Source organism: Ascidia mentula, chromosome 5 (genome assembly GCF_947561715.1).
Source record: "Ascidia mentula chromosome 5, kaAscMent1.1, whole genome shotgun sequence".
NCBI classification, from domain to species: domain Eukaryota; kingdom Metazoa; phylum Chordata; class Ascidiacea; order Phlebobranchia; family Ascidiidae; genus Ascidia; species Ascidia mentula.
Window position 1 is genome coordinate 17,086,090 of NC_138570.1, and position 16,085 is coordinate 17,102,174.

A 16,085-nucleotide genomic window follows, 5' to 3' on the forward strand; every position below is an offset into this window, starting at 1 on the left:
CAACCATTATTCAGAAGTGTTGTTTAGTCGTGTTTTTATCTAATCATTGCAATCGTCAGTTGTCACCTCGTGCACTTGTTAGATTTAACCCCCGCGCTTGGAAGTTGGCACGTTTTGAGTTCTCGTCCTTTCACTTTCCGTTTGTTTTATAATCGCCGAACAACACCATCCACTGCAGATAAAAACCACGCCACAAAACTTTTAATCGCAACTCCAAAACTTCTTCCTCTTTCTTTGGCCTTTTAACCTTTAAATATTGATACATCTTTCAACTTCTTTACACGCAGAACTTTTTACGTACTCGGAAACACTCCTACGCATAATATCAGATATACGAATACGTAATTACAGAATTAGTAACGTTATTTGTTGAGATATTTGGTGTATTTTGGGAAAGGCTACATGAAACTTGGCAAGGAAACTGCAGATACTTATAACTTACTTTTACAAACCTTTTTGTCGATTTTGTGGCGTATTATGTCGTTTCAAATTGTTTTCAGACAAGCGAAAATATTTTTTTGCTTTGAAGTCACAAAAAGTATAGGACTGATTTACATTAACGCTGTAACTTTAATTGTGAAATCATTGCTACTATAGGCAAGAAGTTCAGCAGAAAACACAAAACAAACAGAAATGGAACACTTTTATTGCAAGATTTGTGAAAAGTCATTTCAAACCAAAGATTTACTGGAAAAGCATGACTTCATTCACACATTGGAGAATCCATTACTTCGCGAAAAACATCAAAGAGCATCCATCAACATCCACAAACGAATTCATACTGGAGAAAAACCCTATAAATGCACGTTTTGTTCAAAAATGTTCAGCCGGAGTGGAAGTCTAAGCAGACACATTCGGACTCATACTGGAGAGAAACCTTTCAACTGCGATTATTGCGATAAGTGTTTTACAGCCAAATGGACACTCCAAGAACACAAACTAACTCATACTAGAGAGAATCCTTTCAGGTGCGATTATTGCGAAAAGTGTTTCACAGCCAAAACGACACTCAAAAACCACAAACTAACTCGTACTGGAGAGAAACCATTTAGATGCGATTTGTGCGAAAAGTCTTTTAAAACGTCATCGCACGTCAAAATGCACAAACGAACTCATATGGGTGAGAAAACTTTCAAATGCACATTTTGTTCAAAATTATTCAGTCAAAAAGGCAATCTGGGTAGGCATATTCGCACTCATACTGGAGAGTGCCCGCTGACCCCCATGTGACGGTTACCGCGTCAATTGAAGCTCGGTTAAAAAATTCTGCCATAGAAAGAACTAACGCTAGCGCAGAATATTGCACAAAAATGTGCCAATCTCACACACCAATCGTAGTTGAACTTAAAACTGTTTTGTTATCGTGCATCTAACGATGAAACCGTCAAAAGTTTTTTTTTATGAACCGCTGTTCCACAATAAACTACCAATGTTGGTTGAATATGTTGCCTTAATTAAAAACATCCTGCTCACCGCAGCTTAGTAGTTAGCACTAGTGTTGTATGTAAAGGATAGTTGACTCCACAATGGTAATGTGCAACAACAAGAGTAATATGTATTGCATTTTGGAAAATCCAAAATATAACAAACCTTTAAGAGTTTGGAACATCACTCGCAAAACATTGAGCTCCAAAACACTGTTTTGAAACTACAGCTAAAACACTATAGTAGAAAAAACTGATTTGGAATGTGGCAGGAACAAGGGATCATAAAGCGTCAAAAGTGGTAGTTCAGTTCAAGGGAGTGCAAGATTTTTCTTACAAGGGTAAAAAAATAGCGTGTACTTTTCTAAGCATTCGAATCTTCCACGTTTTTACCCAACCAATAAAGAAGAGAGAGAAACCGTGTAAGCACAACATATGTGATAAAGCTTTCACAAATTCAGGCTATAAAACCAAGCATATCGAATTTATAATGAAAAAAAAAACATTATAAGTTAATTGTTGTCATCAGTTATATGCTTATGAACATCTGTTTGTAAAATGCTTACGATTCGAACTCACAACCATTATTTAGAAGTGTTGTTTAGTCGTATTTTTATCTAATCATTGCAACCGTCAGTTTGTCACCTCGTGCACTTGTTAGATTTAACACCCGCGCTTGGAAGTTGGCACGTTTTGAGTTCACGTCATTTCACTTTCCGTTTGTTTTATAATCGCCGAACTACACCCTCTACTGCAGATAACAACCACTCCATAAAACCTCTAATCAAAGCTTCAAAACTTCTTTTCTTTCCTTTGGCACTTCAACCTTTAAATATTGATGTACGTTTCAACTTTATTCGTCGTATTATGTCGATTCATATGGTTACCAGACATTTAAAAAAAATCAATTTGCTTTGTAGTCACATTAACCTTTAAACATTGATACATCTTTCAACTTCTTTGCACGCAGAACTTTTTACGTACTCGGATACACTCCTACGTATAATATCAGATATACCAATATGTAATTACGGAATTAGTAACGTTGGTTATCGAGAAATTTGGTGTGCAAGCAAACTGCAGATAGAAATGAGGTGATTTCTGTTGCGCAATATGTCGAGATGTCGAGTCAGTTTTAGAGGGTTTTGACCCGTTTCTTAAAACTGTGGTAAACATTAAGACAGAGGCCGCAAAATAATCAATTTGCTTTAGTGTTGTCAAAGATATAATACTGTTTACAATTATGTTGTAGCTGTGTATTGTGAAATTATTGGTATTAGGCAAAAAGTTTAACAATTGTTGTTTAAGATAAAAAACACAAAACAAACAGAAATGGAACAGTTTCACAGCAAGATTTGTGAAAAGTCGTTTCAAACCAAAGACTTACTGGAAAAGCATGACATCATTCACACAGGAGAGAATCCATTTCTTCACGAAAAACATCAAAGAGCGTCCATCAACATCCACAAACGAATTCATACTAGAGAAAAACCCTATAAATGCACGTTTTGTTCGAAAATGTTCAGCCAGAGTGGAAGTCTAAGCAGACACATTCGGACTCATACTGGAGAGAAACCTTTCAAATGCACATTTTGTTCAAAAGCGTTCAAGCAAACAGCACATCTAAGCAAACACATTCGGACTCATACTGGAGAGAAACCTTTCAGATGCGATTATTGCGAAAAGTGTTTCACAGCCAAATCAACACTCAAAGATCACAAACTAACTCATACTGGAGAGAAACCTTTCAGATGCGATTGTTGCGAAAAGTGTTTCACAGCCAAATCAACACTCAAAGATCACAAACTAACTCATACTGGAGAGAAACCTTTCAGATGCGATTATTGCGAAAAGTGTTTCACAGCCAAATCAACACTCAAAGATCACAAACTAACTCATACTGGAGAGAAACCTTTCAGATGCGATTTTTGCGAAAAGTCTTTTAAAACGGCTTCGGACGTCAAAAAACACAAACGAACTCATACTGGAGAGAAACCTTTCAAATGTACATTTTGTTCAAAATTGTTCAGTCAAAAAGGCAATCTGGTTAGGCATATTCGAACTCATACTGGAAAGTGCCCGCTGACCCCGCGACTTAATTTCCACACAAAACGCAACTGACATTATTACGTTTGTGTAAAGTAATCGGAAACTTGTGACTTGATCTTGATGTGTATACATGGTTGAACACTTGTTAAATATATATGATTATAAACTTAATGCGGTTGATGCTTTGTGCGTGAAAGCTGTTGTTCGTTAAAGACGAGTGCCCAGCAGTTGACTATAGGTAGTCCAACCTGCCTTCATATAGAAATACGTGCCTTGCTAGTGACTGATCATTCATTTGTAGCTTCGACTGCAAATATGCAAAACAGAATGCAAAACGCATTATCCATTCAAAGCCCAAGTTTTGACAAGTAAGATCAAAGGTTACGTTATATTGGAAATTGACCTAAATCATCCCACATTGTGTAAACACATTCTATTGGGAATGGTTTCCGTTTATTGAATTTCTACTCCAATGAATTTCCCATTATTAAAACTATATTTTAAGAAGAAACGGCCAAAATCGCTTTCGGAGGTTGACTCAGATATTTTGTGTTCTGGAAGCTTTGTTTACACGCGTTTAGTTTGTCAGCATCGACAATGTTAAAATTACAGTCGTGATTTCGAAATTTGCAACCGATCACTTGCTAAATCGAAGAGTTAAATCGACATGTTCAATCACACAAATTTTCTCACAAACAAAGACTTATACACTCGACAAATATTATCTAATTGTATCCATTCTGGTGAAAAAACTGAGCCCTAGCAACGACATCATTTGAGTAATCATTATGGTTTGTTCCTTTATCCAGTTTGTCCCAGGAGCGAACGTTGCGAATGCCAAAGTTGTAAGCAGCAATTCCGCCTTGCAGTTGCTGATCAACTCTCCAGGTGGGGAATTTTGCTTGAACTTGAACAATAAAGTTGATCAGGATCTGTGTGCCTTGGAGTACGTGGGTCAGAGAATTCCAATCTCCTTTTAATTTGTGATATCATTTGTCAATCTATAACATATAGTTGCTTGTTCATCAAAACCCCAGGCGTTTCCATGGTCACCCCAACCGTTCACCAAAGTTATTCCAGCCCGACTTTAACGACTGATGATTCCTGAAACATGAAAACATTTCCAATGCAAATTTCAACACACATCGACCTTATGTTTTCCCTCTGACCACTGCAACGGTGGTGTATAAATACAAACAGCATCATACTGTGGGGGCGATTAATATACCTGGTGTGACAGCTGGGTCCATGTAACTGCTTGTGGCTGCCCTTAGTATGATTGACTTGTATCTATTCATTGCGGTAAGATCTGTTCAGGCCATTTCTTACGAGGCCCCTGCATTGAAAAATTATCCACAGTGAAAAAATAGTTTTTGAAAAATATTTTAAAAATATGGCTAATACGGTAACCATTCTTAAGAAAATGTTTCGAATACGTCTGTTTAATTACGTCTGTTTAATAGTAGTAGCTTTGGCATTTTTATTCAAAGTTATCAACTCGATTCTTTTCACACCACATTAAACACTGCTAAAGTATTTGAACCGAAACAAACCGTCGTGAGTTTACATTTTGTCACTTTTGTTGTTTTCCTAGAAGCAGCGGTTGGAGATAGGTTATCAATGTTGCCATAGTTTCCATGGAAGCCAACATCCTCTACAAATTAAACACAATCTTACGAAAAACTACACGTTGTACTTTCACCCACAACTTACATTTGGTACAGTAAAGTTCAACCAAGAGAATTAGCAATAATTTGTTCATGTTTATACAGTAGTAAACTGTCAACTCCAATCCCGAGTCAGGTGTAAATTATTCTAACATTCGAGCTTCTTAAGGACGTAACAACTTCCTGGCCACAAAGCTGGTTATGTAATGAGGAAATTAGGTTGCACTTCTCATTTTTTGCAAAACCTCTTTCGCTGGTGAAAAATTATATTTACTTGCAAATTTTGTGGAAAAAGCATTTTTCGTTATTTAAATTTCACCAAGGAAAGTTTTCAGATGTCAAAAGTCGTACACAAGGTGTGCACTTTGGAGAAAATTCCTTAATGTGCTCATTTTGTTTAAAAGCGTTGAAAAAAAAATATGTATACATTCACACTGAATTAAAACCTTTCAGATGCGAAATTTGTGAAAAGATTTGACCAACAAATGCCCATGTCAAAACGGACAAAGGTATTCAAACTGGAAAGAAGCCATACAAGTGCGACGTGTGTAATCAAGCTCTCGACACAAAATGGAGCCTGGTCGCACATGTAAGAGTTGGCGTGTTTGTTGGTTGATTACCTGTTCAGCTGCGGCTGCGTTTCCCTGACTGCTGACTATTCTTTGTAGCGAACCAGACTTGGGTTAGTTTGTTTATTTGTCACCAGGATACGAACGAAACTTGTGTGCAGAACAGACGATTGATCCTACACAAGGCAAGCCAAAGTAGAATAGGCGGTTCCACAATGTGGAATGAATTCTGACCACACGAACCACAGATTTATAGACAATCAAAACAGAGTAAGAATGCCGTCGCGTGAGCCACGATACTGTCATTAGGTGATTACGGTCAAAAAGTTCCAAGAACTGTGGTATTCGCCTCGGCGATACAAAATTGAAAGTCATTTCATTACATCATAGCATAAACGTTACACACACGTCCGGATACAAAATGCCGATAAACCTCTCAAGAGTAAGTTTTGCTTAAACATACATGCCAAGAAAAGCACTCAAATCTTCCACGTTTTTACCCAACCAATACAGGAGAGAAACCGTGTAAGTACAACATATGTGATAAAGCATCCACAAGTTCAGGCAATCAACCAAAGCATATCCGAATCTATAATGAAAGAAAAACAAACATTATAAGTGAATTGTTGCCATCACTTATATGCTTATCCTTATATTGACATTTAATTTTAAATGTTACTACAACAACTTTGTGTCCACGCTTCTAGTTTCAGAAAACAAGTTTCGCTTTTTATTAAGGCATCTTCAGTCCTACAAACAAAATAAACAGAAAAGACATAGTTAGATGCTAAAAATGATAAAACGATAAAACTGGCCGAACAGTAGAAACCTCTGGTGCTAACATACTGGACGACGCTCTGATCAGATGTTACAAGTGACCTACTTTTTTATCACCACACGCGTAGTTAATCAGGTGAAACAACGATAAATAGTTTGTAATAAAGAAATAAAGTAAAATGAAATGGGCGGGGCTCACGCAACTGACGGTAAAATTAATTTTTGAATGTTGATTTTAGCGTTTAAGTGTTTGTGCCATATGTCCTCGTATATGTCCAATTGGTCCATGGGCGGTTGTTGCAAAAACACAACAGTTGTTGTTGTTGTGAAAGAAGTACTGCTGGTTAGGTAGATTTCATGTAGTAAAAACAATTTATTGCTATATTGACATTTGTGACAAATTGGTAACGTTTAGAATACATGTCATGAACATACCCTTAACAAACGTTTTTTGAGCGCCGATCAAGAATATCTCATTCTTTACGTTTCAAAGAACGCCAATTTTGCAATTGGAAACACTGTTATGGTTAACTCCAATAGTGTGAACGGCGGTGGTTTTCGAAAGTTGTGTTTTGGTAAATGACTGTTTGTTGTAGGTTTGCGGTTGTATTTGAAAGCTTTACTTTTAAGTTAGTGAGTGGAAAAAAATCATGCATGTGGGCGTAGATTTTATTGAAGCAAATACCAACAATTTTTGGTCAGATATGTTTTTTTAGGATTTTATGGAAATTTTTGTCAATGTAACAAATTTGATGACATAGTCCATTAGGTGATATTTTGTAATAGATATAAAAATCAAAAGTTTATGGTTTTGCTCTTAAATTGGGAATATTTGCCATTATATACAGTAAATATAAGGTAAATTGAAGGTAGCAAATGGTGTGGTAGGTCTATGGGGGATGATAATGGTGAAATTGATGATGACTTATTGGAAAATATTCTAATTTTGATGATGAGCAGAGCTTAGTTTAGCAGTTTCTATGTTAAATCAAATACGTATAGTTAGTCAGTTGGGTAATTGCCGGACAGTTAAAGTTATGGGGTAATTAGTGGCCGCTATCAAAGGAATAAAAAAACTATGGTTCCCTCAAACTTTATCTTGTGCATGTGGTAAGCTGGAAGCCTCCATTTTCTTCTGTTAAAAACTGATAAAAAATAGAATTTTTTTGTGAGGGGGATTCATTTTACGTAAAATTTTTCAAACTAAGTGGATATAGTAATTTGCTAAAAATTAACAGTGTTTTAATGATTTGAAATTTCATTTAGGAAACACTGGCAGGTCAAGCCCTAAAGTTTTCAATGAAGGTTAAACTCAAACGTCTACCTAGTCTGTCCTCTTAGAAAAAAGCATCTAATATTTACCCCATGCACATTTTTCCATTCAGGGGTAATTGTTAGACACTGACACTCTGTATTAATATCATAGTACCAACTGTTTTGAGAGGTTACAACCAGGATTAATGTAACAAAATTAAGAGATTATTACACTCATGCAGACCTTCGAAAACGTGCGATAATTACCCCATTTGACTATAGTGTTATACTGGTTTGAGTATTACTCAAATGATTATGCCATTATTGATTCAGCATATGACTCCATAACTGAAACCTCGACATTTTCTAAACTACACCCATTCGTGGTGGGAGTCAATTGATTGGACTTTCACATTGGGCTGAGCAGAATACAACTTGGTGGAAAATACTAGCTTAACATTTTTCCACTTCTGTATATGATTGCAATCACTAGACGGTTGTTTTGCTAATGGACGCTTTGGCAATTGGAATATAAACACTTAATTTTTCTTGCATTATTTTGTTTACTTGTGGCAAATCCAAGTTTCGAAGGCATTTTGAAATGCTATGCATGACTGCACATGACAAAGAAAAAAAATTAATGCAAATAAACAAGCATAATAATTATAATATATAGTACCTCAAGTGTTGTATCAGTTTTGGTTCGATTTTCAAGGTCAGTTTACTATTTTAGAACTGCAGGAATTATTTTTTTTTTCACCAAAATTTGTCCTTGAATGGACCAGTGTGACAAATTTTTCCAATTTAAAAAACCTCGAACTCCCCACCCCAAATTACAAATATTTCTTATGCAGGTATGTAAGTCTCTCATTGCCACACTAAATTATGTTTTTCTTAAAATTTAATAACTTTGTCCATAGAGGGTTAAGACCATGTGTTTGTAAAATGCTTATGATTCGAACTTACAACCATTATTTAGAAGTGTTGTTTAGTCGTATTTTTATCTAATCATTGCAATGGTCAGTTGTCACCTCGTGCACTTGTTAGATTTAACCCCCGCGCTTGGAAGTTGACACGTTTTGAGTTCTTGTCCTTTCACTTTCTGTGTGTTTTATAATCGCCGAACGACACCCTCCACTGCAGATAACAACCACTCCGTTGAGCTTTTAATCACAGTTTCAAAACTTCTTTCTCTTCCTTTGGCACTTCAACCTTTAAATATTGATACATCTTTCAACTTCTTTACACGCAGAACATTTTACGTACTCGGATAGACTCCTACGTACAACAGCAGATATACCAATACGTAATTACGGAATTAGTAACGTTATTTGTTGAGATATTTGGTGTATTTTGAGAAAGGCTACACAAAACTTGGCAAGAAAGCTGCAGATAGCTATAACTTACTTTTACAAACCTTTGCGGCGTATTATGTCGATTCAAATTGTTTCCAGACAAGTGCAAAATAAGCAATGTGCTTTGTAGTCAGCAAAAGTATAGGACTGTTTTACATTTACGCTGTAACTTTGAATTGTGAGATCATTGCTAGTATAGGCAAGAAGTTCAAGCAGAAAACAGAAAACAAACAGAAATGGAACGATTTCACTGCAAGATTTGTGAAATGTCGTTTCAAACAAAAGATTCGCTGGAGAAACATAAAATCAATCACACAGGGGAGCATCAAAATCCATCCTTCAAAATCCGCAAACGAAAGATTGGAGAAAAACAATATAAGTGCACATTTTGTTCGAAAATGTTCAATCGGAGTGGAAATCTTAGCGCGCACATTCGGACTCCTACTGGAGAGAAACCTTTCAAATGCACATTTTGTTCCAAGGCGTTCAAGCAAAGATCACAACTAAGCTCACACACTCGGACACATACTGAAGAAAAACCTTACCAATGCATGTTTTGTTCCAAGGCGTTTAGTCAGAAAGGAAATCTAAGCTCACACATTCGGACCCATACTGGAGAGAAACCTTTCAGATGCGAATATTGCGAAAAGTGTTTTGGAGCCAAATGGACACTCAAAGACCACAAACTAACTCATACTGGAGAGAAACCTTTCAGATGCGATTTTTGCGAAAAGTGTTTTACAACGGCATCGGAAGTCAAAAAACACAAACGAAGTCATACTGGAGAGAAACCTTATAAATGCACATTTTGTTCGAAAGCGTTCAGCCAGAAAGGAGATTTGAGTGCACACGTTCAAACCCATACTGGAGAGAAACCTTTCAAATGCACATGTTGTTCACGAGGGTTTAGCACGAAAGGATATCTAAGCAAACACATTCGGACTCATACTGGAGAGAAACCATTCAGATGCGATTTTTGTGACAAGCCTTTTGAAACGGCATCGGAAGTGAAAAAACACAAACGAATCCATACGGGAGAGAAATCTTTCAGATGCACATTTTGTTCATAATTGTTTAGTCAAAAAGGAAATCTGGCTGCGCACATTCGAACTCATATTGGAAAGTGACTGCTGACCCGCCTGTAACGGTCACCGCATCAGTTTGAGCTCGGTTAAAAAATTCTGCTGTAGAATGAACTAATGCAAGCGCAGAATATTACACAAAAATATGCCAATCTCACACACCGATCGTAGTTGAACTTAAAACTATTCTTGTGAACCGCTGTTCTACATTAAATTTTATTTTATGTGACATATGTGAAAGATGATTCTAAAACTTGAAAGTGCCAGATTTCAAGTGTAAGATTATTTAGACAATCAAGAATGTCCACAAATAAAACAAAAACAAGGGTTTTTAAAATTTACGGTCAAGTTTTCTGTGTTTAAAACGTTTTCAGCATTGGCGCCATGCGCATATGACACATGTTTTTTCGTAGGTCCTTTTCGGTGCTAATGTTGCATTTTTTTCAATGTAAATTCGTATCTTCTAAGCATTTTGAATCATACTAATATATTTGTTTGCAATGTCGGATTACCTGCATCAAACCCCAGGCGTTTCCATGGTCACCCCAGTCGTTCACCAAAGATTTCCGGCCCGACTTTCACGACTGATGATTCCTGAAACGTGAAAATATTTCCATTACAAATTTCAACACATATCGACCTCATGATTGTTTTCCCTTTTTCCACTGCGAACGTAGTGTGTGTCATATGAAATACAAACAGCATCATACTGTGGGGGCGATTAATATACCTGCTATGACAGCGGGGTCCATGTAACTGCTTGTGGCTGCCGTTAGTATGATTGACTTGTATCTATTCATTGCGGTAAGATCTGTTGAAGCCATTTCATACGAGACCGGAACCCCTGCATTGAAAAATTATCCACAATAAAAAGTAATTGAAGACAGTAAAACATTTTGTTCAGCCAAAAGCTAAAATGGTGAACATTCTGATGAAGATGTTTCGAATACGTCTGCTTAATGATAGTAGGTTTAGCTTTTTTATTCAAAGTTATCAATTCGATTACTTTCACACCACAGTAAACACTGCTAAAGTAATTGAGCCGAAACAAACCGTCGTAAGTTAATTTGTCACTTTTTGCTGTTTACCTAGAAGCACCGGTTGGAGATAGGTTATCAATGTTGCCATAGTTTCCATTGAATCCAACAGCGTCTGCAAAATAAACCTGTCTTACGCAAAACTACACGTTGTACTTTCACCCACAACTTACGTTCGGTACAGGAAAGTCCAACCAAGAGAATTAGCAACAATTTGTTCATGTTTATACAGTGGTAAACTGTCAACTCCAATCCAGAGTCAGCTGTAAATTATTCTAACAGTCAAGCTTCTTAAGGACGCAACAACTTCCTGGCCACAAAGCTGGTTATGTAATAAGGAAATTAGGTTGCACTCCTCATTTTGTGCCAAACCTCTTTCGCTGGTGGAAAAATTATATTTAGTTGCAAACTTTGCGGCAAAAGCTTTTTTCGTTACTTAAATTTCACCAAGCAAAGTTTTCAGATGTCAAAAGTTGTACACATGGTGTGCACTTCGGAGAAAACTCCTTCATGTGCTCATTTCGTTTAAAAGCGTTGAAAAAAACGCGATTTGGGCAGATATGTATACATTCACACTGAAGTGAAACCTTTCAGATGCGAAGTTTGTGAAAAGGTTTGACCAACAAATGCCCATGTCAAAAGGCACAAACGTATTCAAACTGGAAAGAAGCCATACAAGTGCGACGTGTGTAATCAAGCTCTAGACACAAAATGGAGCCTGGTCGCACACGTCCGGATACACAATGCTGATAAATATTTTAGGAGTAAGTTTTGCTTAAACATACTTGCCCAGCAAAGCACTCAAATCTTCCACGTTTTTACACAACCAATAGCCTACATGAGAGAAACCGTGTACAACATATGTGATAAAGCATCCACAAATTCAGGCAATCGAACAAAGCATATCAGAAATGAAAAAAACAAACATTATAAGTGAATTGTTGCCATCAGTTATATGCTTATCCTTATATCGACATTAGTGACAAATTGATAACGTTTAGAATACATGCCATGAACACACCCTTAACAAATATTTTTTGAGCGCCGATCAAGAATATCTCATTCTTTACGTTTCAAAGAACGCAAATTTTGCAATTGGAAACACTGTTATGGTTAACTCGATAGTGTGAACGGCGGTAGTTTTCGAAAGTTGTGTTTTGGTAAATGACTGTTTGTTGTAGGTTTGCGGTTGTATTTGAAAGCTTTACTTTTGAAACTTTTGATATTTGAAATTTGAAAACTTAAAAATTTTGTGAGAGGGATTTATTCCACGTAAACTTTTTCAAACTAAGTGGATATAGTGATTAGTTAAAATTTAACAGTGTTTTAATGATTTGAAATTTAATTTAGGAAACACTGGCAGGTCAAGCCCTAAAGTTTTCAATGAAGGTTAAACTCAAACCTCTACCTAGTCTGTCCTCTTAGAAAAATGCATCTAATATTTACCCCATGCACATTTTCACATTCAGGGGTAATTAGTAGACACTAACACTCTGTATTAATATCATAGTACCAACTGTTTTGAGTGGTTACAACCAGGATTAATGTAATATAGGGATGTGGGATGTGGGCAATTCAAAATAACAAGTTTGGATGATTCGAATTCTAAGCTATTCAAATCCGAATTCTAATTCAAAATTGAATAATAGGATTTAGTTTTATAACTTTTCCTTAACTTTAATCACATTAATTGTTCACCTATTTCCTGTTTATAAATATGGCTTCAATGGCATGTAACAAACTTAAGAGATTATTACACTCATGCAGACCTTCGAAAACAGTCAATTACTCTATTATGCAACCAGCAAAACAGAATATTATGCAGTATTTTGGATTCGATTTAACTATGGATAGTAAAAACCTTAAATAACTGCCAACATAGTTGCAAGTGACTGCTAATTTCATTTTTAAAGGGATGTATAAGGATTTACCCAACACAATTCAAAACGAAATAACTCAAGATGTAATGTCCAAATTTGCAATGTTTGTGAAAAAGGTCCGATAATTACCCCATTTGACTATAGTGTTTTACTTGTTTTAGTATTACTCGAATGATTATATTATTGATTCAGCACATCAGTCCATAACTGAAACCTCGACATTTTCTAAACCACACCCATTCTTGGTGGGAGTCAATTGATTGGACTTTCACATTGGGCTGAGCAGAATACAACTTGGTGGAAAATACTAGCATAACATTTTTCCAATTCTGTATATGATTGCAATCACTAGATGGTTTTTTTTGCTAATGGATGCTTTGGCAATTGGATCATAAACACTTAACTTTTCTTGGGTTCTTTTGTTTACTTGTGGCAAATCCAAGTTTCATATATGCATTTCGAAATGCTATGCATGACTGCACATGACAAAGAAAAAAAATTAATGCAAAAAAAACAAACATAATAACCATAATATAAATTATCTCAAGTGTTGTATCAGTTTTTGTTCGATTTTCAAGGTCATTTTACTATTTTAGAACTGCAGAAATTTTTTTCATTGCAATTTGTCCCTTAAAGGAAAGCATATAAGGAAAGACAGACTTGTTTCTATATAAGATAATTTATAAGAAAAATCTTTTTTACAAATCGCACTCGTAGATGTCACATGAATAATAACTATTAGTGAAAATGATTTATTCTTACGTACGGGGAAACACCGAACGGTGTTCGTGGATTAAGATTTTAACTTGATTGAAGTTATGGGAAGCAAAGATTAAAAATGGGATCTAAGGACATGCTTCGTAAGTATTTTTGAAATTTTTTCTTGTGTTTTGACGTATATAAAATATTTGTGGTTTTTGGCCAAAAAAATTCGTGACATTGGATAAAATGCACGACCCAGGCTTTTGCCTGTCATAAAGCATCTGTTTTTCTTAAATCAGGCGTTAGACACCCAGGACATAGTAGTCATCAATTAGAATTTCTCCTGACCCATACACTTTTACCAGATTGAAAGAAAATTTGACATTCTTTACTAATATTCTGCAAAAAAGATACTAAACACATTAACATACGAGATGTGTTTGCTATTCTGCACTTCACTCTCACTACAAAAGTCACGCAAAAATTATTTAATCTGTTTTCTCCCGTTTAAATTTTTTATAAAATAGTTATTTGTTTATTTGCAGTGCGACAGTTGGTCCATCATAAGGATAATCCAAACAGACATTTGTGGACTCCTCATTATGCTCAGGCAGCATTCGATCATGCCGGTGATGCATTTGTATGAAACAAGAGATTTACAGTAAGTCAAAAGGTAAAGCAGGGTACTTTGTGACAATTGACACAAAAAAAAACAAGGTGACTAGTGATGTTGTTGAACATCAAATATCCATGTGAAAAAAAGTTCATGAGGGCTTTATTGTTTTTTGTGTTTAACAGGCACCAACCAATGCAATCTTCCAGCGATACAAGCAGCACTGTTATGCAAAAAACTTTCCCATCAGACAACTTGATAGAATAACTGGTCTCTGTTTGCAGGAAACCCCATTTTGTCGTCCATTAGAGGATGATCAGCTTGTAAGTGGAAGTGGTAAAATTTGAATTTGCATTAAGAAGTACTAGTTTTTGACTTTGTTTATTTTTGTTGCATTTATTTGCAAAAATAACTGATGTATTTACAGGAAATGCATATTTTTAAAGATTTTTTTAAGTTTTTTTTTATATCACTTGTATTTTTTTTAATGTCTTGAAAAAATAAGTTGAAACTAGATCTTGGTTCACAAAAACATTATAATTTCAAATTATCTTCATATTTTCATATTTCCATTTATCTTACTGATTTTGTGGTCAGATAATATGTAAAATGTGTCGACAATTCCTGAATAAAAACTTTTAATTCAATGTTTCCAGCAGCTCTTTCAAATTTGTTTTATTATAAGCTGAAAATTTTTTTTTGCCCTGATAAGGGCATCATCAGAAGAGTAAAAACAAAAGCAATGAAAAATAACCAAGTACAAGCGAAGGTCTGTTCATTGCTTTGTGTCCAAAATGTCCACGTTTATGTTTTTAATTTTCCAGTAAATATTTTATGCCTTGAAGACAGTTATATTGATTTTGTATTATTCTAAACTTCTTACTCACAACAAGTAAATATGCCTTACGTGTTTATGTGCACGATAACAAGTTTAAACATAAAGAATATAAATAAGCACCATCTATTTTATTTTTCAACCAGCTTCGTTGTTTTTCAATGCTGACTCTGGAGATGAATCAAAGAACATTTAGTTTAAACAAATGTATTTTGCAATGTGCTGGTGCAATGGCTTCCACTAGTGTTATCAATGTACTAAAAGAGATTACAGAATCGGATTTGTCCCACTTGAAGGTTTGGATAAGTTGAAACATTCTGCAGAATTAAAATTACAATTGGATTAATATATTGGTATATGACTTAATATTTATCCTTTAGTATTGAACTCATAATCTATATCATCTATATATCTAATCTATAATTTATCATAGCCACTTGTGCATATTTTTTGTATCTGTTCTGTTTATTCTCAGGTGTTTGTGGATTATGCAAAGAAAATTCAATGGTATGGATTCACTTCTATATTGCAGGTATAATTAACTTGAACATTTCAAACACATGATATATTATGTGATATATACGATACATTCAATGGTATTGGAAACAAAATTAATTGTATTTCACAAGTATAGCTATAAATGGTATCGTTGGCAATAAAATGTTTTTACTTCATGAAATCTACCTAACCAGCAGCACTTCAGAAGCGTGGACACCAAGTTGTTCTAGTACAAAAACTTAAACGCAAAAATCAACATTCAAAAATTAATTTTACCGTCAGTTACGTGAGCCCCGCCCATTTCATTTTTATTTTTGACATGATTTCTTGTTATAATCTTTTG

At 35.3% G+C, this 16,085-nt stretch overlaps 1 protein-coding gene and 1 pseudogene across 1 annotated transcript; one reads left to right on the forward strand and one right to left on the reverse strand.

Moving 5' to 3' along the window:
- The first annotated feature begins 633 nt into the window (after nt 1–633).
- LOC145903092 (uncharacterized) lies at nt 634–3,545 on the forward strand. The gene is made up of 2 exons (XM_082991172.1): nt 634–1,120; nt 2,755–3,545. Exons 1-2 carry the CDS (start codon nt 634–636, stop codon nt 3,543–3,545), a joined length of 1,278 nt encoding a protein of 425 aa, XP_082847298.1.
- Nucleotides 3,546–4,198: 653 nt separating this feature from the next.
- LOC145903093 (lysozyme g-like) lies at nt 4,199–11,436 on the reverse strand (annotated as a pseudogene).
- Nucleotides 11,437–16,085: the final 4,649 nt, after the last annotated feature.